General features: G+C 39.6%; 1 protein-coding gene across 1 annotated transcript in view; it reads right to left on the bottom strand.

Moving 5' to 3' along the window:
• The window catches only part of MGAT4A (alpha-1,3-mannosyl-glycoprotein 4-beta-N-acetylglucosaminyltransferase A), a 91,280-nt gene extending 65,104 nt beyond the window's left edge, over nt 1-26,176 (bottom strand). The window contains exons 1-6 of the mRNA XM_081832303.1: nt 26,048-26,176; nt 21,452-21,818; nt 19,095-19,146; nt 18,556-18,657; nt 10,487-10,621; nt 3,380-3,496 (exon numbers count right to left, since the gene is read on the bottom strand). Of these exons, the coding sequence (XP_081688429.1) occupies nt 3,380-3,496; nt 10,487-10,621; nt 18,556-18,657; nt 19,095-19,146; nt 21,452-21,582 (537 nt within the window). The 5' untranslated portion in view covers nt 21,583-21,818; nt 26,048-26,176. The remainder of the gene's footprint in view (nt 1-3,379; nt 3,497-10,486; nt 10,622-18,555; nt 18,658-19,094; nt 19,147-21,451; nt 21,819-26,047) is intronic.
• Between the last annotated feature and the right edge of the window lie 233 nt (nt 26,177-26,409).

Below are 26,409 nucleotides of genomic sequence, written 5' to 3'. Positions count from 1 at the left end.
ATCTTTGAAGTAAATACCCAGTAGTGCAATTGCTGGGTCATAGGGTAGCTCTATTTTCAACTTTTTGAGAAACCTCCATACTGTTTTCCAGAGTGGCTGCACCAGCTTGCATTCCCACCAACAGTGTAGGAGCGTTCCCCTTTTCAAATTAATCACAGAACTCTTGATGCCCATCTCTGCCCCACACTCCCTCTTGCTAAGCTTTACCCATACTTTGTGTTCTTTCAACATGCCAAGCTCATTTTTTTTTTATTTTTTAAAAGATTTTATTTATTTATTTGACAGAAAGAGAGGGAACACAAGCAGGAGGAGTGGGAGTGGGAGAGGGAGAAGCAGGCTCCCTGCTGAGCAGAGAGCCCAATGTGGAACTCGATCCCAGGACCCTGGGATCAGGACCTGAGCCAAAGGCAGACGTTTAACCAACTGAGTCACCCAGGTGCCCCAATGCCAAGCTCATTCTTACTCGAGAACTTTCATACCTGCTGTTCCTACTGCTAAGACTCCTCTTCACTCTACTTCTCTGGCCTCAATTAAGCCTTCTCAGAGAGGCCTTCTCTGACTACCTGTTTTAACCCTCATTCCCACCTCTGGCATTCTCACATTAGCCTTTCTTACTGTCAGTATCATTGCTATCCAAAATAATCTAGCCTGTTCAGTTGCTCAAATATTATTGGGTAACTCCCCACACCCTTAGCATCTCTATAAATAGGTGATATCCTTGCTGTCACAGAGCCTATCTTGTTCACCACTATATTGTTGGTGCCTAGTGGAACAGGACCTTCTATATGCTCAATAAACACTAGGTAAATGAATGACTTAACGAAGCTAAAGAGAGGGAAAGGAGCAATATGAAGAAAGCTACTTACAAATCTACTAGCATTACGCCCATAAACCCCTAATATCCTATAACTAATAAGATTAGTGTATTTCCCTCAAGATCTAATTCACTACTGTAGCAGTTTAAGCGCTAAGACAGTTTAGCATATTAACTTCTAGACAGTCCACCAAAAAGAACAGGGGAAGCACAATGCACATGCAAGAAGAAACTTTTTTAAGGAAGGTGACAGGAGGACATCTTAGAGTGTCTTATTTCTACTTTGTCTCTTAGTTTTCTGATAAGGAAACCCAGGTTATCTTTCCTCTTGTATCCACGTGGTTCGGGAAGGGCAAACCTCATTTCCCTTGAGAAGAGGGTTTATTAACCTTCTAGATCTTAATCAGCACACTAAAAGATAACTTCCTTTCATTACTGCTTCAGCAAATGCTTGCTACCACCTCAGGAAATGTTTCCCCTCTCCTCACTGTTTATACTCCCTTCTTAAGGCTTTGATTGCAATACTGTGCCTGGTTCCACGTGTGTGATTAATGCACTGGATTGTGCATGGTCTCTCAGGTACACAGGCTCACCATGATTCTGAATGATGGTTCTAAAGATTTATTTATTTGACAGAGAGAGAGAGACGGCGAGAGCAGGAACACAAGAAGGGGGAGTGGGAGAGGAAGAAGCAGGCTTCCAGCCGAGCAGGGAGCCCAATGTGGGACTCGATCCCAGGACCCTGGGATCATGACCTGAGCCGAAGGCAGACGCTTAACGACTGAGCCACCCAGGCGCCCCTGAATGATGGTTCTAGATCACTGAACTTCACTTCCCAGACAAGTCAATCAGTTTCATGTTTTGCCCAAACAGGGCCAAGCGCTATCACGGTCTTTCACTTCACTGATAGGGTGACTACATATTTATCTTTGCTCAGGATGGTTCCCATTTACAACTATTACCCCCGCATAACTGTTAATAGCACTTCCTTTACTCTCAAGTGCCCCAGGGTGGATATTATATCACCCTAACTGCAGAGGAAATAAATAATGTCTAATGAACTATTATCTATGGTCACACAACTGATTATGTGATCATGGAGTAGTCTGAATTTAATGAAAATCAACTAACAATAACTTTCCTATTACTGTAGGAATATCAAGAACCAACTGTACCCAAACATTGAAAATGAGAACGACAATGTGGATGTTGAAGAGACTGATAATAACACAGAGGTTGTGATTTCCTAACCATCATCTACCATGTATGTAGAGACAAGTCACATCTGCCGTGCCATGACCTATACTCTAAAAGACAACCTTCTGAAGGAACAAGGATAAAAATGTTATATATCTAGTGTAGAAGAACTTGGACCAGACTCTTGCTGGGAGCTAGAGGACAGAATGGTATAAAAAATGGCTATTGTGTGACATCAGCAAAAATGGTGGAGTAGAGATTTCCAGGGTATGCCCCCGCCCCCGCAGAAATAGTGAAATAATGTGAGTAAAAAAAGCCAAGATGTTTTTATGCATACAGTATAATGCTTGCATGATACTATTACATGGATAGCATAATGCTATCTGTGTAAACATTTTAAAACACACACATATACAGACATGCATACACATACAATTATGGGATTGACAGACTTAAATCAATGTATAAAAAATGGATTAGAAGACTACACAAACGGGGGCACCTGGGGTGGCTCAGTCGGTTAAGCATGTGACTCTTGGTTTTGGCTCAGGTCATGATCTCAGGGGCATGATATTGAGCCCACCTCTTGCTCCACAGGGAGTCTGCTTGAGATTCTCCCTCTCCCTCTGCCCTTGCCCCCACTCACACATGCACCCATGTTCTCTCTCTCTTAAATAAATCAAAAAATCTTAAAAAAAAAAAGAAAAATAAATTCATTACCTAGGCTAAATCCTAGTTTACTTTTGCTGGCTACTAGCAATCACTACTGCTTCTTTTAAGTATTCATGGTGGGGCACCTGGCTGGTCAGCTGGTTGGGAGGCCGACTCTTGATTTTGGCTCAGGTCATGATCTTAGGGGTCCTGGGATTGAGACCCCCACTGGGCTCTGTACTCAGCGGGGAGTCTGCTTCAGGATTCTCCCTCTCTCTCTGCCGCTCCTCCCCACTCACGCTCTCTAAAATAAATAAATCTTTTTTTTTTTTAATCTAAAATAAATAAATAAATAAGCATTCATGGTCACGAAGTCTATCTCCACAAATGCCAAGCTCTGTAATTAGCAATACCCACCATCTTGTCCTTTAAAAAAAGAAAAACAACGCTGTTTGCCTGCATTTTGCCTTGTAGCACTTTTCCCAATCTTTAAAATTGCCCCATGATCATTACCAGTAGAATGAAAACTAAAATTAAAAACCATAAACAAAAAAAGCCTCCACAGAGCTCAAGTGACTTTTCCAAAATCAAGGCGGAAGCTACAAGGGAACCAAGGCCTCTAGACTCTTATTTCTTCCAAATGATAACACTGCCATTATTCCTCAGATAAAGAAAACCATGAACAGCATCTTAAGAGCTTAATAACCTCTACACCACCCTGTCTTTCACTTCTGGAAAGAGATCAAATCCTATTAATTCCAGAGTAACACTGGTCATTGGCAATCGCTGGAGTTCTTTCTGGATCTTCTCTATGACTTCCAAATAGTTAAACATCTGTTACAAGTCAAAAATTCTACACATTTGATGTTATATCGGACCCTCAACTGGACTCCTAGAAAGTAACAAGGTCTACACTGCAAACTTACACTTTCTAACTACCAATAAAAATGTTGCCTTAGGTTTATCTTAATCATTAACTCTGTTATAGATCAAAATATATAGTAGTCAAGCCTACGCCTTCATCTATGATTTACTCAATGTCAAGGTTATTTCAGGGAGCACAACTGACAACAATCTGATTTTCACATCCATAATACACTAAATTTCGATGGTCATTGATAATGTGTTTTATTCTAACCAAAGCCACCAGTTATAAGTGCCTTCCTCTGCATCAAAGCAATAAACCTAAATTACTAAACACTAATATTCTGTGTCATTCTGAACCAAAAAAAAAAAAAAAAAAGGTTGTGCCATTCTAAAGTATTACACACATTTTTCTAGGAAGATACTTTAACATCTGTACTCAGTAACAAAAATCCATCATGACTCAAGTTAACGCACACTTCTTCCAGAAATACTGGCAACCAATAATATAGACATTTCAATTTAAAGGTAATTTTGCTAGAGTATACAACACATTATTTGCATGACTTGAGTATCCTTTAACTAATGGCAAGGTGAACTAACTTTTTAACCTAAAAACAATCCAGGTAAAATGGATTTCTGCTAAGTTTATTGAAAACTGAAACCTCATACTATAAAAAAAAGTAACAGAAACAAATTGGGCTAGAATATGATTAAATACTAGCAAGGGAAATACTGCTTTAGAAAAAGCACATGAAAAGGTCACATTAGGTGACCAACAAAATGAGACTTGCAGAAGCTCCTCTATGGAGACCCCATTTAGGTAACACACTGTACTGCACAGGAGGTAGTGGGCACTGTCTCTGAGATCTGCTTCCAATGGTACAAGCCATGGCATCAGATACACCTGGGCTCACATCCTATATTCCATCATTTTCCTGTCATACATTAGAGTGGGATTAAATAATTTACTGGTTGCCTGAGCGTCTCCATGTCAAATAGGGATTTAATACTCACCTACTTCCCACGAGCTGTTGTGAGAACTAAATGAGACCATGGATGCAAACATAGCCAACAAATGATATTCTTCATTGTTCCCAAATACCAACCCTATGCTTATGTTCAGTCATGGAACTATAGGCTTATTTCTTCTGAAATAGCAGCAGTATATAGCAATAACAGAGTTCTAATCAGTCTTATTATTTCTCTGCAAAACCATTTGCAAACAAATAGGACTGTACCACTGATTGAAAGTAAAAAGGGGAAATATGAATGGATAAGACATTTGGGGGAATGGTGCAGAGCTACAAAAGAGACAACTTGAGATAAATGCAAATTATGACACGCAACAAAAAATAGGAAACATTACACCACAAGTCTTGAAGGTCAACTTTTTAAGCTTAACCTCCACTGACATAATGAAAGAACAAAGTACCAGGGAAAAGTCTATCAGGACAGCAAGCCACCAGGCATACAGTTTAGGATTATGCTATTTCCTGGACCAGTTACCTCTTTTTTCCATAACTCATACACAGGATTTGTGAAGAAATTTTTTTCTTAAAGATTTTATTTATTTGCAAGACAAAGAGAGCACGTGAGAGAGAGAGGGAGCATGAGTGGGGTGGGGGACAGAGGAAGAAGCAGACTCCCCACTGAGCAGGGAGCCCGACGTGGGACTCGATCCCAGGACCCTGAGATCATGACCTGAGCTGAAGGCAGGCTTAACCAACTGAGCCACCCAGGCGCCCAAAAAAATTTTTTTTTAATTTTTGGTACTCTGAAATAGCAATCCAGGTGCCAACAAAAGTTTCTCTACACAGATGCTTGTGAGGACTCACAAAGAGGTAAATTCAAGTAACAATTGGCTGTTTGCCACAGTGAAGAAAGCAATAAACTAGCAGGCAAACTCTTTTCTTATCCCGTACAACTTTCCACATTCTCTTTAAGTAACAAGTCCCAGAATGCTTAGTTTCCCTGCAAAACTCCAGTCCTATTGGAACTCCTCTTCAGAGAGCTGGAGTTCATCAGCATACAGCAAAGTTGTATTGATCGATGATACCTCACACAGAAGGGAAATAGGACACAGCAATGTGATCAGTTAAATCAGAAAAACCAACCAATGACCATCTCCTATGAACAAGAGCAACACTCTGTCCATCATTAAGTCTTATGGGCACCCAAGTGTTGGTCTCTAATACAATTTCTACTGAAAGCAAATTCCACATCTACTGATGCGGGGGCGGGGGCGGTCAGGATGTGTCTACAAGTGTGGAAATAGGATATCAAAGCAAGGATGCTTTCAAAGAGGACAGGGAGAGTTCTAAAGAGAGAAAGAAACAGCCTAAAATGTTCTCCAGTAGACAAGTTGTGACTACATGGGCATTTGAAGAAAAAAATTACATTTAGTGGATATAAACTTATTCTGTAAATAGTACTAAAAAAGAGAAAAATAAAATATTCAAAAACAGGCTGAAATGTGAAAAAGATAAAGGACAGAAAATGGTTAATTTTCTGTTAAACAAGTAGAAGACTGTCAATATACTTGAGTATTTGTTTCCTCTAATAAGCATGTCTGCTTATCAAGTATAGACATACATTTGTATCTCTGTCTACCAAGAAATGGGTGGAGGGGGGATTCTGTGCAAGCTCAAAACTTTGGAAAAAATAAGAAATGTAACAAGAACAAGAGGGTGGGGGAAAATGATCAGAGTAATGGTCACACAAAGAAATTTGGTTAAAAAAAAATTCCATGATCTGTCCTAAAATGATCAAACTCCTAGACTAATCCCTTATCTCAGAGGAAGAAATTCTACGTGGCCTTCTAATCACAAGATTCTAATAAGACATGCTTAAGTTTGCAATCTCTCTACCAGGTCAGGGTAATGATAAGAGGACAATTAAGAATCCTATTCCAGAGGGAAAATACCAGCATGGAAATACCAGCATGGAAAAAAAACGAAAATCTGTATTAGCAACGGAAGCTTAAATGGCCTTATCAACCTAACAAGTTAGGTTTAATTGCAGGAAAGGACCCAACTAGATAATAAGCAGCCCAGATTTAAATCATCTTGGGAGAAGCAACCAGGTTCCCTGCCCCACTCAAGACTCGGTCAATAACCCTGATCATGTTTAGCATGAGTGGTCTCAGCAGACATTCACTCCCGCCCCCCCGCCCCAGGCTGGTGAGATTTCTAAAACCTCAGAAAGGTATAAAAATAAGAATTCCATAAACTTAGGAAGGTTCAGAAATAAGGAAATGAATGAAGCCCATGACATTGATAGTTTAGAAAAGTTTCAATATAAATATGGGTGTAAGTTTTACAGTATTTGTATTTGTTTGTCTACTGATTGAGGTGTTTGAAATTCAAATGAAATAGCTATACTGGGGGCACCTGGGTGGCTCAGACGGTTAAGTGTCTGCCTTTGGCTCAGGTCACGATCCTGGAGTCCTGGGATCAAGCCCCACATGGGGCTCCCTGCTCAGCGGGGAGTCTGCTTCTCCCTCTACCCCTCACCCTGCTCATGCATGCTCTCTCTCTCTCTCAAATAAATAAAATCTTAAAAAAAGAAACAGCTGTACTTTAAAACAAAACTATGAGAAAAAAGATGTGTGCATGCACATGCGTTAAGTGCCATGTTGTCACCTACCCAAAAAATGTACCCAAGTCTAAAGAAGTAAGATATCTTATTGGAAGTAAAATTTAGGACAAAGTAATACGACAGTGACTCTCTTCATCATGAACTCTTGCCTAGCTCTTCAGATCTCTCACCTCCTTCCCTGCCATCACCTGTGCTCCTGATATAACAGAAGCAGCCAGTCCCTAGACCCTTCTGATTCCCTCAGTCTCTTCCCACTTTCCTTCCACCTTTTATGCACGAGGTCAACACTTCTGGTCACTCAGGTCAAATGCTACTGCCACTTGAGTCTTCTGCCACTTGTACACACTGAGGTTCAACCCAATATCTACCCTCTCCACTCACAGGAGTACCTTTCTCCTATCAATTCCCCTTTATCCTTCAGACCAACTCAATGTCACTTCTTTTAAGAAGCTTTTCTAGGACCCCTTATCAGAATGAACTGTTTTTACCTTGATGCTATCACAGCACTGTGTCCACCTCTCCATGAGAGCAGAAAGAACAGTATTTATTCGGAGTACTGCTATGGTCTCTGAAAATAACTTCCCTCATGTGGCAGGCCTTGCATCTCAGTCATCCTTGTGTCCCCATCGCTTAGTACAAGATGGGCAAACACAGCATTCAGTAAATCCTGGGCAAGTAGAAAGGCTAAATGCAAACCTCAGTATAGAATTGAAATCCAAGGTTTGGTTCCTTCAGTGAAGTACCATGAGAAAGATTTTATTGGCAAGTTCTAGGTAAAACGCCAAAAAACTTAGGTACCAACACACACCAAGACACATAGTGCAAAAGTGTTCTCCTTCCAGAGTTTGTTAAACAGATGGTACCCACTTGGTGACAATTCACAGAGCTATACTCCTACAATTATATGTACGTTATATTTCAATACTTGAAGAAATAAAATTGCTCTGAAGACAGTAAGTATCGAAACCTGTTGAAATGAAGATACACATGCCAACTCAGGGTCCCCCTGGCTAGAAAACTGTATCCTATCACCTCAACTGTGAAGAGAGTAAAAAGCCTGGCATGTGACTATTTATTACTTTTTAAATTGGAAAAATAAGAATACTGACTGCAATTTACTTTAAGTTACTTTCTAGCTTCCTGTCAAAAAGGTATAAATTGGGGCACCTGGGTGGCTCAGTCAGTTAAGCATCTGACTCTTGACTTTGGCTCAGGCCATGATCTCAAAGTCATGAGATCAAGCCCTGTGTTGGGCTCCACACTGGGCATGGAGGCTGCTTAAGATTCTCTCTCTCCCTCTCCCTCTCCCTCTTTTATATACATATATAAATATATGTATATATATATAAATAAAATATAAAGCTTCTTAAAAATTGGCCTACCTTTTATCTTTAGGATTTGAAAACTATATACTAAGTTTAGGATGCAAACGAAATATACTTCAGCAAGAGAGAGACAAAATCTACTTTTCCTGAATAAGTTACTTAAATCCTAATGGTAATCAAATCAACTCTACCTCCAGACTTTCATGTTTACAACATAGGTGGCAACTACAGTTTTCTTCCAAAACATTAAGTTCTTGATTTCCCATGGTTTGGGAAAAAAAATTAAGGCTAAAATTAAACTTAAAAAAAACCCTATAAACTAGATTTTCATTATTCAAGACCCAGCACAATGCCTGACAGAAAATATGCACTTAAAATACTGAATAAACACATTAAAAACCTAAATGCCCCTAAAGAGGAGAGTGGTTGGATGAATTACGGTACATTCAACACAATGAAGTTGTTAAAAAAAAAAAAAAAAAAAAAAAAGAATGAGGAAGCTCTCCATGAACTGCTATGAAGCAATTTCCAGGGCACATTGCTAAGTGGGAAGAGCAAAGCACAGACGAGTATCTCTAGTACGCTACCCGTCACATAAGAAAGAAATGGAGATGAGGAAATGTTCATGCCTCTGCTCAATTTGTGCAACAAGAAATACAGAAAGAATAAAACAGAAAATGAGGGTGAATACCTGCAAGGGAGAGATGGAAACTGGGTAGAAAGAAGGGTGAAATGGAAATGGGGTAGAAGGAATGAGGAGGGATATTTCTCTTAGGCTTTTTTTTTTACAGTTGAGTCTCAGAACCAAGATAATGTTTCACATATCCAAAATGTAAATGATGGCAATAAACAAGACATGGAGGGGAGCCCAAAATAGAATACAAGCAGTAATAAATGGGCTTATGTATGGGCTTACATGTATTATAACTGAATGGGATAACCACACTGTAAAGAAAGTGACTAATAAATAACTAAGTAACTTTGGAAAACAGCATTTCACTATATAATTTTAAGACAAAAAGACCTGTACACAGATAATGTAGCCCAATAAATTTTTCATCTGGATATTGGTTAGCAATTCTGAAACTACTTTCTGTATATTCTGTAACTGAGTAAATAAGTAACTATACTGGGATACTAACAGCCTTTTTTGTTTTTAACTGTGGGAGACAAGAGATAAGTTACAAAAAAAAAAAAAAAAAGAAATGTAGAAACCAGAATGAACAGTTGTACTACATTAAAATGAGAGGGATCAGTATGAACTTTTTTTTTAATATATGTGTATACACACATATACTTTCTTGCACTGTCTACTGAGAGGCTAAGTGGTGATGCCATGGTAGGAATGAGCACACAAAGACTCCATTCTTTAAAGGAACTAGAGAGTCCTTGAAGAGATGACTACTTCCAGGGCTGGGGCAGAGAAGATACAAGATGAACCTGGAGCACATTACAGCACCAGAAAAATCAAAAATGGTTCAAAAAATGAATGAGAACTAGATCAAGGTGCTGGTTGTGCAACACTGCGAATGTACTAAATGCCACTGAACTGCTCACTTTAATATATTTTATATTATGTGAATTTCATCTCAATAAATTTGAAAAATATGAGAGGAGCATGTTGAAGGCACAGAAGCCAAGCTGAAGAAACTCCCAATGGCCAACTCTGGGACAATTTAAACACCAAAATCGTTAAGGATAGTAAAGGATTATAACCCACAGAACAAAATAAATACCCATGAGTCCATACTCATATCAAGATATGAGAAAGGAGGAAGAAGAGACATCTCTTCCTTTCAGCGGAGTTCCAATTACTAAATGTAGAAAAAATGGCAGAAGTGGAAACTCACATTTAGCAAATACCATAGTAATAAATTGTTGCAGACAAAAATAACCAATGGATGTTAAAATTTGTGGGCAAAAGTGTGATGAGAAACAGATGATATCCCCTTAATTTTAGAGAAGCCTCTACAAAATGTTTATTAATTACAAAGAAAAAAATAGTAGCTTTACAGTGGAGAAGCCAGGCAGATACCAGTTTCACCAAGTGATCCGAGTTAACATAACCAGTGATAAGACACTTCAGCATCATGTTGCTTGTGATATTATGCACTGAGAAGGACACAATATCATTTCTGTGGTATTCTTGCCAAAACTGCATTACCTCAATCTAATCATGAGAAATCATCAGACAAATTCAAATTAAGGGACATTCTCCAAAATAACTGGCCAAAGGCTTCAAAAGTGCCAAGAACATAAGAGAAGATATTAAGGAAATTTCCCATAATGGAGGAGACTAGAAAACATAACAACTAAATGCAATGTGGGATCCTGGACTGGATCCTAGAACAGAAGGACATTAGTGGAACAACCAGTGAGATTCAAATAAGGCTTGTAGATGAGTGAACAGCACTGTATCAAAGCCAGTCTGAGGGTTTAGAATATTACACTCTGTGGTAATGTTAAGTTGTTCATTTTAGGGGGTATAGGAGAGCTCTGTGTACTATTCCTCAAATTTATCGTAAATCTAAAATTATTTCAAAATAAAAAGCTTAAAAAAACACATTTATTGGGGCGCCTGGGTGGCTCAGTCATTAAGCGTCTGCCTTCGGCTCAGGTCATGATCCCAGGGTCCTGGGATCGAGCCCCACATCGGGCTCCCTGCTCTGCGGGAAGCCTGCTTCTCCCTCTCCCACTCCCCGCTGCTTGTGTTCCCTCTCTCGCTGTGTCTCTCTCTGTCAAATAAATAAATAAAATCTTTAAAAAAAAAAAAACACATTTATTATTCATCAGCTTACTCTTTATTTATTATTTTTTAGCTATCTCCTCTCCTCTTCCCCCACACTAAAGTAGGGATTTTTCTGACATGTTCAGTAATGTGACCAAAACCTCTAATAGTGCCCGACACACAGAAGTCACTCAACAAACACAATTATACAATTTTGGTTAGCCAGAACTATGACAGTATACTCCAAACCCTAGATTTACTATTAATTTCCCTTATAGTCTGTTTGAAAGGAGCATTCTTATTTTGTAAAGAAAACTTAAAAAATCTAAAAGCTTTTCATTTACTGTTTTTATTTGTAAATAAGATCCACAGTTTTAAACAAAATGCTTTATTTGGCTTCTATATTGTTATCCCTAACAGGATATGACACCCAGACTTTTCATGCCCCCAAGGCTCTATCTTGGACGCAGCGTACTGAGCATACTAGGGCTCCAAAACTCATTCCACTGCCCAGTGAGGCAGCGGTTCCCTGCCAGGAGAGGCAGAGCCAAGACCTCCTCCTGCTACCGGCCCCCTCCACTGACCTAGCGCTCAGCTCCTAGAAGTGGGAGTACACTCAGAGAGAAGCTAGTCATTGTCCTCACCCCCACCTCCAGAGCCCTGGCTCAGAAATTCTGCCTGGTGGAAAAGCAGGCCATAAAATAGATGGCTCCTAAGCTCTTAGAAGGAACTAGCTTGATTTGCAAAAGAAAGAGGAGGAGTTTAGCAGCAGAAGTTGTGCTGAAGGGAACTGGGAGAATTGTAGAACTACTGAAGATACAACCTAGATTGCAGGAGTTGGTGGCTAGTTTGCAAGAAAAAAACGAGGAAAAGGGACAACTAGGAGGAGCCTTCCTGTGGTCAGAACAAATAGCAAAAACACTGAACTCAGAAACATTTCTTCAAAGGCACCACAATTTGATTAGTTTGTAGCAGAATTTATGCTCCAGTGCACTCTTGTAAACAACAGAACAATCAGCCAGCAATTAGTGTAGTGGTCACTGAAAGAGTGGAAGAGAGTCCTACCTATAATAACAAGCATCCTAGGAAGACTGTGGGCATACCCAAAACTGTGTCTCCCTGAGGACCAACACACACACTCAACCTTGTGGAGGGGAGAGGGAAGACAGGCTAAAATAATCCTGCCAGTCACTAAACAAATAAATAAGCAAATAAACAAGCAAAGATAACAAGCCCTGGGGGTGGCAGCGGGAGAGTATCCAGAGTTGCTAAATTGTATTACCTAAGATGTTCAGCTTCCAACAAAAAATTATAGGTATGCAAATAAATAAATATGAACCCATACACCAGAAAAAAAGCAGGCAGCATAAGACACTCCCTGTGAGTATGACTAGATGTAGGACTTAGCAGGTAAATATTTCCAAGAAGCCATTATAAATACACTCATAGAACTAAAAGAAAATGTCACTGAAAAAGTAAAGGAAGGCATGACAATATTGCATCAAAGAGAGTATCAATAAAGAGATAGAAATTTTAAGAAAGAACCAAATGCCAATTCTGGAGTTGAAAAGTACAATAATAGAAATTATAAATTCACTAGAGGACCTCAACAGTAGATATGAACTGGCAAAAAGAAAGAATCAGCCAACCTGAAGACAGATCAGTAGAGATTACGGAAACTGAAGAAAGAGAAAAAAAGATGAAGAAAAATGAACAGAATCTCATAGAAATTTGGGATACCATTAAGAATAACAGCATGAATGTACTGGGAATACCAGAAGAGGAGAGAAAGGTAAAAACAAAACAAAACAAAAAATAGTCAAAGAAAATGACTTAATACTTCCCAATGTTCCTGAAAACCAGTAACCTACACATCTAGGAAGCAAAACCCATAAACAGACACATCACGGTAAAAATGATAAAAGTCAAACACAGAACAATCTTGAAAACCACAAAAGAAAAATGATCCATCAATGACAAGGGAACCCCAAGGAGAACAACAGCTAACTTCTCAGGAGAAATAATGGAGGCCAGAGGCGGTAGGATGACACAAAGTCCTTCAAAACAAAACAAAAACCCTATCAATCAGGAATCCTAAGTCCAGCAGAGCTGTATTTCAAAAATGAAGGTAAAATACACATATTCCAAGATAAATAAAAATTGAAAGGATTCATTGCTAGCAGACCTTCCTTACAAGAAATACTAGAGGAAATCATTAAACTGAAAGCAAGTAATCCTAGACAGCAATTTAAATCCACACAAAGAGCACCAGTGATTATGTTATAATAGACACTGTTAATGCACACTTTTTTCTCTTCAATTATTTAAAAATAGTATAATGTGATATGCATATAATGTATCACCAAGTCTGTAACACATGGAAATGTAATATATTTGCCAATAACAGAACAAAGGAGGTAGGTGAGAATAAAGCTGCAATGTGCTAAGGAAATAACAGATGGTAAAATAATAACAATGTATTGTTGGGTTTATAATAGTGACAGATGTAAAGTATACAACAATAACAACACAAAAAGAGGGAGTGATAGAACTATATAGAAGTAACATTTCTATATATTACTGGAATTAACTTAGCATTAACCTGAAGCTGATTCTGATAAGTTGCTATGTAAATGATAAACCCTGGAACAACTACGAAAATATATTCAAAAAATAGTGAAAGAAGTCATTAACGAAATTAAAATGTTACATTAGAAAATATTCAATCAATGCAAAAAAAGGACAAGAGGAAGAAAAAAGATGTGAGACATACGAAAAACAAAATGATGGCAGATATAAATCAAACTATATCAATAATAGTAAGCATGGATGGATAAAGAGTCTAATCAAAAGGTAGACATTGTCAGACTAGTTCCAGAAAATCATGATCAAACTCTAGATTGTTGACAGGAGTCAAACTGTAGATTTAAGGACACAAATAAATTATTAAAGTCAAAGAACAGAATAAAGCAGGGGCGCCTGGGTGGCTCAGATGGTTAAGAACAGAATAAAGCATAGCATACAAGTAGAAGCCACAGAAAAGCTAGAATAGCTATATACTGATATACTATTCTCAGACAAAACAGACTTTAAAACAAAAATGTTACTAGAGAAAACAGGGAATATTCAATTATAATATAAAATAAAAATATAAATATTTAAAAATGAAAAATACATGCACCCAATAACAGAACACCAAAATACATGAAGCAAAACTGACAAAAATGAAGAGAGAAAGAGATAATTCTATAGCAATAGTTGGATTCTCAATACTCTTTCAATAATGGATAGAACAACTAGATAGAAGGTCAACAAGGAAACTGAAAGCTTGAATAGCACTATACACCAGCTGGACCGGACAGACATCTACAGAACACTCCATCCTACAACAACAGCATATATAGTCTCATGTGCACATGCAACATTCTACAGGATGGACCATATGCTAGGTTATTTTTAAAAATCTAAATAAATTTAAAAGGATAGAAATAATATAAAGTATGTCTTCTGACCACAATGAAATGGAATTAGGAACCAATAACAGAAACATTCGGGACACTCACCAATATAAGAAAATTAACACTCTCCTAAACAACTAACTGGTAAAAGACAAAAGTAAGAAATCAGAAAATACTATGAAATTAATGAAAATCAAGACAGAACATACCAAAACATGGGATGCAACTAAAGCAGTGCCTAGAGGGAAGTTTATAGTTATAAATGCCCACAGTATGAAAGAAAAAAAGACCTCAAATCAATAAACTTGCCTTCTAGAAAAACCTTACCTGCACTAAAAAAAAGAAGAGCAAACTAAGTCTAAAACAAGCAGAAGGAAGAAAAGGATCGAGATTAGAGTAGAAAGTAATGAAATAGAGAGTAGAGAAAATCAAGAAACCAAAAGCTGGTTCTTTGAAAGGTCAACAAAATCGACAAACTTTTAGCTAGTTTGACCAAGAAAAAAAAAAACCATCCTAAAACTATGAGAATACCAAAAGAGGGGGCATTACTACTGATCTCACAAAAATAGAAAGGACTATAAAGAAATATGATGAACTGTACACCAATAAATTAGATAGCTTAAGTGAAATGGACAAATTAGTAGAATACAACCTACAGAAATTGACTGGAGAAGAAATACAGAATCTGAAAAGACCTGTAACAAGTAATAAGATTCTATCAGTCATCAAAAAACTACACACAAAGAAAAGCCCAGGCCCAGATGATGTCAGTGCTGACTCCACCAAATATTCAAAGAATACTTATTTTCCACAAACTCTTCCAAAAATAGAACAGAACACTTCCCAAATCTTTCTATGAAACGAATACTACCCTAATATCAAAAACTGACAAACACAATACAAGAAAACTACAGACCAATAACCCTTATGACTATGGATGCAAAATCCCCAACAAATAATAGCCAACCAAATCCAGTAACAACTAAGAAGAATTATACACCATGGGCAAGTGTTATTTATCCTAGGGATGCAAGGTTGGATGAACACCTAAAAATCAATTAATGTAATATATCTTATCAGTAGAATACAGAACAACAACAACAAAAATCACTCAATAGACACAGGAAATTCATTTGACAAAATTCAACACATTTTCACGATAAAAACACTCAGCAAATCAGGAATAGAAGGCAACTTCCTTCACCTGAAAACAAAAAAAAAAAAGGCATCTACTTAAAAACCACAGCTAACATCCCACTTAAATTTAAAGACTGGCTAAGATCTTGCCCCTTAAGATCAAGACAAGGAGGTCAGCTCTTACATCACTCCCATTTAACACTGAAATGAAGGTTCTAGCCAGAAAAATTAAATAACACAAAAAAATAAAAGGCACTGAGACTAGAAAGGAAGAAATAAAATTACTTCTATTCATAGATGGCATGATCTGGTACACAGAAAATCCTAAGGAATCCACTATTAGAATAAATAAGCTCAGCGAGGTTATAGCAGGATACAAGATCAATATACAGAAATCAATTGTGTTTCTATACACTTGTGATGAAAATTGACAAAATTAAGAAAACAACTCCAGGGGCGCCTGGGTGGCTCAGTCGTTAAGCGTCTGCCTTCAGCTCAGGTCATGATCCCAGGGTCCTGGGATCGAGCCCCACATCGGGCCCCACATCGGGCTCCCTGCTCAGTAGGAAGCCTGCTTCTCCCTCTCCCACTCCCCCTGCTTGTGTTCCTGCTCTTGCTATCTCTCTGTCAAATAAATAAAATCTTTAAAAAAAAAAAAAAAAAAGAAAACTCCATTCAAAATGCTATCAGAAAGTATAAAATACTTAGGTATAAATTTAATAAGAGAAGCATAAAACTTATACTGTGTAAATGTACACAAAAATTGTTGAAAAAAAATTAAAGACCTAAATAAATGAAATCGTATGTTTTATGGATTGGAAGACCTAACACTGTTAAGATGGTAATGGTACCAAATCTGATCTATAGATCATCATAATCCCTGTTGACTTCTTTATACAAATTGACAAGCAGATGCTAACATTCACATGGAATTGCAAGGGACTCAAAATAGCCAAACAATCCTGAAAAAGTTAAAGTAGCAGAACTTACACTTCCCAATTTCAGAACTTACTATAAAGCAACAATAATCAAGATAGCCTGGTACTAGCAGAAGGAATATCAATGGAATGGAATTGAGAGTCCAGAAATCAATCCATACATTTATGATCAACTGATTTTCAACAACAATGCCAAGACCATTCAATGGGGGGAAAAACAGTCTTTTAAACAAATTGTGCTAGGACAACTGGATAGCCAGATGCAAAAGAATCGAGTTGGACCTTTACTTCATACCACACACAAAAACTGACCTAAAATGGATCAAAGGCCAAGACTCTTAGAGGCAAACATAGCAGAATTTTCATTATCTCAGATATGACAATGAACTCTTAGATACGAAGCCAAAAGCACAAGGAACAACAAAAATAGACGGAACTTCATCAAAATTTAAAACTCTTGTGCTTCACAGGGCACCATCAAGACTGTGAAAGACAATCCACAGAATGGGAGAAAATATTTGCACATCATGTATCTGCTAAGGAAACTATATCTAGAATACATAAAGAACTCTTATAACTTAATAAAAAGACAAATAACCCTTTTTTAAAAATAAGCGAAGGATCTGAATAGACAATTCCCAAAGAATATGTGCAAATTGCTAAAAGTATATAAAAAGATGCTAGACATCATTAGTCATCAGAGAAGTGCCAATCAAAATCACAATAAAACACTATCTCCCTACCACTAGAATGAGAATCGAAAGCCAGGTAATAAGTGTTGTCAAAGCATGTGAAGACATTGGAACCCTCATATGCTACTAGAAGGAATGCATAATGGTCCAGCTGCTATGAAAAACAGTCTGGCAGCTCTTCAAATGATTAAATATAGAGTTACTACATGATCCAGCAATTCCACTCCTAGGCAAATACTCAAGAGAAATGAAAACCTATGTCCACACAGAAATCCACACAAAACATGTACATGAATGTTATATGTCCCTATGGACAGGCAGATTGCTTGCTCGGTCTTCCCCAATTTCTGGATTGTGCCTGACCAAAGTAGGAAGTTCTTTAGGAGAACCCCAGCTGCAAGTGAGACCTGTAATAACTCTGGTCCCACTCTCACAACGTCTGCTTACAACTTTCCCAACCTGTCCATCCCACATAATTAGAATTCTGTCTCATTTAATTCTGCATACCCTGCAAAAATTGGTGTCCCAGCCCTAACTCCATCTTCCCTGGCTGGGTTTCTAACATTCTCCCAAACTTATGCCAAACCCATGGACCAGCTCATGTTTTCTTCCAAGTGTTAAATGAAGACCTATGAAAAATATGTTAAGAACTGCACTGTGATTACCAACTAAACCTTGAGAGTCCAGGAGTCCTATGTGCCCATGAAACTGAGTGTCTCCTAATTCCAAAGCACAAATACTCTACACCCTTTCAGAACTTCGTGGCTGCACAAGGAGCGCTTTCTCCCCGACATGCCCACTCTCTACTACTCTGCCTGGCATCACCTTCCTATCTATTCTTTCTGAAGTGACTCAAGAATTAGTAGCCTCAGTCTCTGCTCTTCTGGGAAGTAGACCAATAGCTAAGAACATAATCTCTGGAACCAGCATGACGGAGTTCAAACTTCACTTTACCACTTAAATGTATGACCTTGGCAAATTTCTCAACCACTCTGCCTCAGTTTTCTCATCTAGTGAAAGGGGGTAGTAATTCTTCCCAGGGTTGTTATAAGGATTAAACTAAATCATATATAACATGCAATATGCTTCCCCAGCACCATGTTATTACTTCTATCTCAGTCTATTGATGGTATTATATTTCTTTTGTTTACCTGAATCTTCCCCTCCCAGTCCCTGAGCTTCTCAAGAGGTGTTAAGTTTCTTATTTCTTTCATATTCATAGCATTTAATGCAGTGCGAGGCAGGATAGGTACCTATAAAAGGGACCAATGAATGAATGAAAAATAAAAACTACTAGCCCAGCAAAGTCAATGATTATGGAAACCATACTTTCAATATAAAAATCAGAGCACATGGTTGATGAGTATACTAGAACTGAATATCTGAGATCAGGACCGCTCTGGAAAATCCAGGCTATCTGACTGCCAGAATGATCTAGAAAGAATCCAAATGCTCAGCAGTTAGATCAGTTACATAAATGATAGCATTAAAACACAGAGGATTGGGGTGCCTAGGTAGCTCAGTCCGTTTAAGAATCTGCCTTTGGCTCGGGTCAGGATCCCAGGGGTCCTGGGATTGAGCCCCACGCCAGGCTCCCTGCTCAATGGAGAGCCTGCTTCTCCTCTCTCTCTCAAATAAATAAAATCTTAAACAAACAAATAAAAAAATTTAAAAAAACAGAGGATCTTACATAACCATAACAGGAGTCCTCCGTTGATACCTGAAAAAGTCTGGACAAAACACTAAGCAGAAAAACAGAGCAGAAGAATATGCATGAAAGGATTACAGAGCTGGTCAAAGAATGATAATCAAAGAGAATGGACTTTGTGTGTATCTAATACCACAGGATGAAAGAATATTTATATGTTTTAAATCTTGATTCTAAAGACAACTTTTTTTTTAAGATTTTATTTATTTATTTATTTGACAGAGAGAGTGCACAAGCAGGGGGAGTAGGAGGCGGAAGGAGAGGGACAGGGAGAAGCAGGCTCCCCGCTGAGCAGAGTGACATGGGGCTCGATCCCAGGACCTTGGGATCATGACCTGAGCCCAAGGCAGATGCTTAGCCCACTGAGGCATCCAGGCACCCCTAAAGACAGCTTAATACAAAGAGAAAATAATGCTTATAATGCCTTTACACAAGAAACAAGGTAAGTGGAATGGAGATTCCAAAAATTTTAATCCCTTACATAAGACTCAGTGAGAAGGATCACATTTCTCCATGACTATAACTCTGAATAGATAAGTTTCCTGATAAGAAAAAAATCCATATATTCCCCTTATGGTCAATTCTCTTATTTCATAAGTAAACTTTTAAGGCCAGTGATCAGTTTTGGTCATGTCTGGGACAATCAATAGTTTGATTAAATTAACTAGTCAAAGGTCTTCCTAAGTATGTCTTCTCCTTTTGGTACAATTAAAAAACTAATCTAAAATGTATATATTTGTCCACAAAGAATAAAGGTCTTCACCAAGTTTTTCATTCATTTCTCCCCAGTATAGTTCCTCTCAAAATTACAGCCCAACTCAGGAAAAAAAAAAAAAAAAAAAGGGAGATAGTATACTTGCTTAAAGAATAGATCATATGCTTTCCACTTTAATCAGCTTATTTTATACACATGTACTCAGAGATATACACATCTACATATACATATCTACATACATGCCAGAGGAAAATTAAATAACGAATGCACCTTTTCAGTTATCTTCATGTAAGTTAATAAAATAATGCCAGCAATAGGACCCTCAAATAACCTGGTGATGATGACTACTCTAACTTGATTCTAAAAAACCAAATATATACTTCCATCCTTCTTTGCCATCAACATTCCCTAGATTAACATAAGGAATGGAGGCACCTGGTTGGCTCAGTAGGCTGAGCATCCGACTCTTGATTTTGGTTCAGGTCATGAGCTCAGGGTTGTGAGAGATTGAGCCTGGAGCCGGGCTCTGTGCTAGGCATGGAGCCTGCTTAAGATTTTCTCTCTCTCTCTCCCTCTGCCCTTCCCCTGTGCATGCACATGTGCGCTCTCTCTCTCTCAAATAAATAAATAAGGTTAAAAAAAAAAGCAAAGGCATTATCCCTGAATATCACTTAACAAATAACCTTCCTTAAAAACATAATTCAACAGTAAAACACAATAAACTTAAAATTTGTTTCCAAGGGGCGCCTGGGTGGCTCAGTCATTAAGCATCTGCCTTTGGCTCAGGTCATGATCCCAGGGTCCTGGGATCGAGCCCCGCATTGGACTCCCTGCTCCGCGGGAAGCCTGCTTCTCCCTCTCCCACTCCCCCTGCTTGTGTTCCCTCTCTGGCTGTGTCTCTCTCTGTCAAATAAATAAAATCTTAAAAAAAAAAATTTGTTTCCAGTTTTTTTTTTTTTTTAAAGATTTTATTTATTTATTTGACAGAGAAAGAGAGAGCACAAGTAGGCAGAGTGGCAGGCAGAGGGAGAGGGAGAGGCAGGCTCTCCGCTGAGCAGGGAGCCAGATGTGGGGCCCGATCCCAGGACCCCAGGATCATGACCTGAGCCGAAGGCAGCCGCTTAACCAACTGAGCCACCCAGGCGCCCGTTTCCAGTTTTTAAGAATTTATCCTCACCCACTTCATAAATACTCTTGCCCAAAGAGCAATCTGTCAACACATGTAGTTTAAATCATTAACTACACAGCACCAAATCATTACTATAATCAGCATGTAAATTTCATGAAGGCGCTGATTGTGTCCTTTTAAGCACTTTAAACAACATCCAGTACAAAGAAGCTTATTAAGCATTTATGATGTTTAATAAAAATAAAATGTCAAAACAAAAGTCTATTATTCAACTTGGCTGCCATGTATAATATAACCACTGATCAGTATCTATTTCTCCAAGTGCAATTATAAGACATCGAAAACAAACCCCATTCAAATTAGAAATTCTGTCTCCTCTGTCCAAGAATAGTTTCATTTTTGTATCAGAAAGAAACTAGCAGGCCACCAGCAGAGAGCATGCAACACGCAGACTGTTGGGGTACTTAACCAAAGCATTTATGCACCCTTTACTACTACATTTCATGCACATTTTTGGAGATATTTGCCTTACCTTTCCCATTTTGCCACGTAGTATACCAAGATAAAGTCAGGAATGAAGTGATAAATGCTAAAACAGTAGCTACAGTTCCATTTCGGAGCCTCATCTCATTTCACCATCACACTGGTTCATATGTTTATGATGATAACCAGGACTGTTCTCTTTTTAATCCTGAAGTCAACTGAATCCAGTACTCCTGGCTCTGGGCCAATAAAAACAATCAATAAGAGAGGTTCATTTCAGATGCTCCGCAGAACAAGCCTAGCAGCAACACCATTCATAATTGCTATTCAGGATTGTCTTCACAGTCTTCATAGGCTGCTGTCTCAGGCTTCTTTCTTCCTATTCAGGGAAAAAAGAGAAAGAAAAACTTGTTCAATAATGCAAAATATTATTTTCTTCATTTGTCATTCACCATTATGAACAGACTTTTGGCTGGGCTAACCTCCATCTACAAAGATTATCCCCACACCTAAACAATTCATTTATTATATTCTAGAATCGTATGGTGTTTCTCCTCCAGAAAAAGAGCTTCAAACTATATTCCCTCCTCATTGATTCTGTTTTGTCGGCAAAAAGAAAATTATGGCTCATTATTTAAAGGGAGAAGTTGCAGGACTTGTTAAACAAATAGTAAGCCACAGATTCCAAGCTGATAACTCTGAGGATCACACAACAGTTCCTAAGTAATATAATCGTCACACTCCTCAGTTTTCCTATTGCAAAATAATAGTTACTGTTTTGAAAATTTTTAAGAAAAACTGACAGACTACAACCTACAAGCATCAAAAAACCTGGGCTCTAGATCCAGCAACATCATTCTATATGGGACCTCAGGTGTGCCACTGATCTAGGCCTCACTTTTTCATCCATAAAATTGAGCAAACCACCTGTCCTGGCTCCACTTCTAGGACACAAATAATGTTAAATAGAAAGGTCACAGTTATTATTGCCATTTATCATTATCATAAAAGAAATGTAGTTGTTCCAGTGATTAACCTGCTCCCAAGGTGTCAATTGGGAATACAGAAGGATTTAGAAAATGCAGCAACCCAACCAGAACATTCACTCCGAAAATCTGGAGATCACCACCCAGCTAGCAGAGCTGTTGAGAAATTTGAATTCAATCAAGTCCTTATACGTACTTAAGTATAGTCACCTAGCACTTAATAGGTTCTCCATAAATGTTAACTGTGTTAAAAAATAAAAGCAAACAAACAAACCAAAAAAAAAACAAAACAAAACAAACAACTGCAGCCAGCCACGGGTTTGGTCTGCACTATGCATAGCCAGTCTCATTCCCTGGGGGCATGTCAGGCACTCCAAGATGTCCATTGATTCCCAGTGGCCTCAAAGGGACCATAAGATGCACGTGGCAATGTACTAAGACACACTCTACTGGGGTGAGTTAATGCACCTCCAAAAATGCCTAACAAGCCCAAGGGACAATTCCCTCAGCTACAAAGTATGGCTGATTAAAGTAGCCATTTGTAGGCAATTCAGAAACCACCATCTCAGCTACTTTGTAAAACTGAACATAGTAACTAGAAATCTCTGCTAGTCTAAGGCATAGTATTAATGGTAACAATGATAGAAGCTACAAGGTACTGTTTCCTATGCTTCATTATATGCTTTAAATCTTCAACAAAACCCTAAGAGGCAGGCCTTTTTTAAATTGAAGTATAATTGATACACAATGTTACATTAGTTTCAGGTGTAATGAGACAGGCACTGTTAACCCAGAGAGGGAACACTAATCTTACCTACCACCCTTTGCCTCTCAAACTGGGCCACCTGCACCTTGTAAGTACAAAGAGAAGTGCTAGGGCCACTCCCTGTCTAGAGAACCTTCCTGAGGTATTGTTATCCAACAGTGTGTGAATTTTAAAAATGTTCTCTTCTATAACGAATATGGATCTATTATGAAATAAGCTGCAAAATTCATAGGAAATTTCCGAGTTTAAACCTAAGACTTTAACAAATTTCTCACTTCCTGTAACCTCTGGCTAAGCACCCCTCCCCCACCACACACACACACACACACACCGAAGCATGCCTTTTAACCCTCCTTGGCCAGTAGCTCTCACTGTGGCATAATATTCTAGAAGCACTGAACCCCTCTACTTCCTTGCTTCCTCTTACTATCTGAAAACAAAGAACTCCAAAGATATTCTCAAAAGTTATCACTATTTTCTACAACCAAAGTGACTCACTTTCTATAGTTAAGACAAGTTAACATCAAACACGTTCACACTGATGGTTTAGACTTTAAAATCTTTGTGGCAAAATCCTACAATTTGGACTAAATTCTTAAAAGTGCCTAATATATTGTCTTATATCAATAAGCACCCAATAATGAGTTCTGATTATAAAAAGAGATGTGATAACTCAGTGAATTATATAATGTAGAATTATAATCCTGGTGTGACATTATATAAAAATGTATATAACTTTCTGTTGCTACATATTTAGCCGCACCCTACTTCAGGAAGGATTTTTTCCTAGTGAAAGACCTAAAAGTATACAGGTTATTAGAGTAAACATCCAATTAATTATTACGGGGAAGTGGAGAAGGAATCATAAAGGATATTTTTAAATAGTTTTATTAAAGACAAAGAAAGCCCATATGATAAAATTCATATAAATACAATAAAAGTGAATGACTTCTAAAATCAAAGTAGACTATAGATACACTATTAGTAATGTGAAAAATATACCAAATATTAAAAATTGGATCCAGGAAGGTATTAAGCTCAGTCTGAAGACACTTACCAATTCTACTAACAAATAAGACCTGAAATTCTGCAGGACAAATGTAAGAGCATTTTACTAAGAATGTAGTCATACATTTTAATTAGGGTTTCCAAACTAATGAAGTTTAACTGCACAGCACAATTGAAGACTCCAGACCAAAGCAAAACTAATGATCTCCACGCTCTTCAACCAGGAGGCAGTCACAGTCTGGACAGCCAAGAGCCCTCTGGATTGACTGACTACCTAAGGCAAGAAACAAAGTGACTCATTTTTATCGTTTTATCGTTTATCATTTGCAAAAATTTGAATCTAACACCTTAATGCTCTGAGATTATCACTTAACATATTTGAATCTTTAACAATAAAAAAGGTGGTGGCTACAATTACTAATCATCTTCTTCATCCTGCAAAGACAAATGGAACTTCAACTCTAGACCTCAGACTGAAAAATGTTTCATCTGACTGCCCTTTAAGGGCTTCAGTCCTATTGTTTTATTATTAGATACAAAAACCTTCATTTAAAGTATTCTCTGAAACATTCAATACATTTTATGGCTGAGAATACTTTGCTGAACACTTGGCATATTCCCTCATTATCCCACAGACAGGACAGAGGTGCCTGAAGAAAGGCACAAGCATGAAATCCACGACGTAAGCTATATAACTTTATACACAGTAATTATGTAAAATTTCATTTATTTTAAATTTATCAAAGGATTAATATCTTTCATTAATACAGTTTACATAATTTCATCGTCCAGTACATTTTCAGATTTACAAGTGCGGGCTAAAGAAACCCATGCCACGATAACCTGTTAATAAAACTATTTTTTTAACATTCAGAAAAAGAAAGATAAACCACAAAACGATTATTTGATTCTAAATTTAGGTTCTGTATGCCACCGAGCGACGCTATCATTATCTTCCACGAGAATTCGTCCGACGGCAAAAGCACAACAGCAAAATCCATGGAAAGCATTAAAAACATACATTATGTCTGCTAACATTTCGCAATTCGGACTCAATGAACGGGCTCAAGAGAAACACACGCTGCGAGAAATAAAAGCGGGCCCGCAAGTGGTATGACTGCCAGCTCGCAAAACACGCCTCGGAGGTGTCACCTGGTACACTTTGTGTGCAATCACCCGGACCCAACCTAAGGGTCCCATCTGCAGCTTCCCCCTCCAGGACAACTGGGGCCTGGGGGGGATGGGGGTGCTCTTTCACACCCGACCCTCACACCTTCAGTTTGTAGAAAGATTCGCTACGACCGCTACACGCCGCCTCCGCGTCGGCGGGAGCACCCCTGCCTCCATGCCCCGGACCTCCTGGCCCCCGCCTCACCTGCCCCCGGCCCTGTAAAGGCTCCAACCCCGGGGCGGGTGTGGGCCCTGGCGGCCGGGTCCCGCGGGCAACTCTCCCTTCCCCCCAGTACCCCCTAAGCCCGCACTTTCCTCCACTTTGCCCCAAAGTCGACGAGCCCCGCTGCGCCGGGGAGCGCCGGGAAACGCACCAGGCGCCCTGCCGGCCACCGCGAGAGCGCGCGGCACCAAGGGGCTGTAGCGGCAGCGGCGGCGGCGGTGGCACGGGGCTGACCCCGCGGCCAGGGCGCCCCGGCCCGCGCCCCGCCCCGAGGCCCAGCCAGCGCCCCGATCCGGCCCCGCAGCAGCCGGAGGCGCGAGCTCCCGGTCGGGCCGCGGCGCGGGCGCCTCCGTTACCAGCAGGTGGATCTTTCGCGACCCCGGCGGCTCGCAGCCCAGCAGCCGGCACCTCCCCTCCATCCCGCGCCCCTCCGCGCAGCCGCCCTGCGCCCCCACCTCGAGGCCGCCCGCGCGCCGCCGCCGCCGCCGCCGCGAGCCGTGAGCCCCTCACCCGCCGCTGGCGTTGCCAGTGCTGCCGCGGCCGCCGCCGAGGCTGCTGTGGCCGCCGCTGCAGCCGCTGCTGCTGCCGGGTGCCCCGCCTCCCCAGCGCGACTCCGCCCCCGCCGCTGGAGCGCCGCGGCCGCCCCGCCCGTCGGCCCCGCCCGCGACCCCGCCAGCCATTGGCCGCCGGTGCTGCGCGCCCTCCACTGGGCGCCCCCGCGCGGCCCAGCCGCTCGCGTCAGTGGCCTGACCGGCTGTCATTTAGGGGCGCCGTCTCGCAGCCTATATAACTCTCCTGGGATCCCTTTCCTCCCCCC

This window comes from Leptonychotes weddellii, chromosome 10, assembly GCF_054177405.1.
Source record: "Leptonychotes weddellii isolate Sample4059 chromosome 10, ASM5417740v2, whole genome shotgun sequence".
Lineage (NCBI taxonomy): Eukaryota > Metazoa > Chordata > Mammalia > Carnivora > Phocidae > Leptonychotes > Leptonychotes weddellii.
This window is presented reverse-complemented; position numbering and strand designations above follow the sequence as displayed.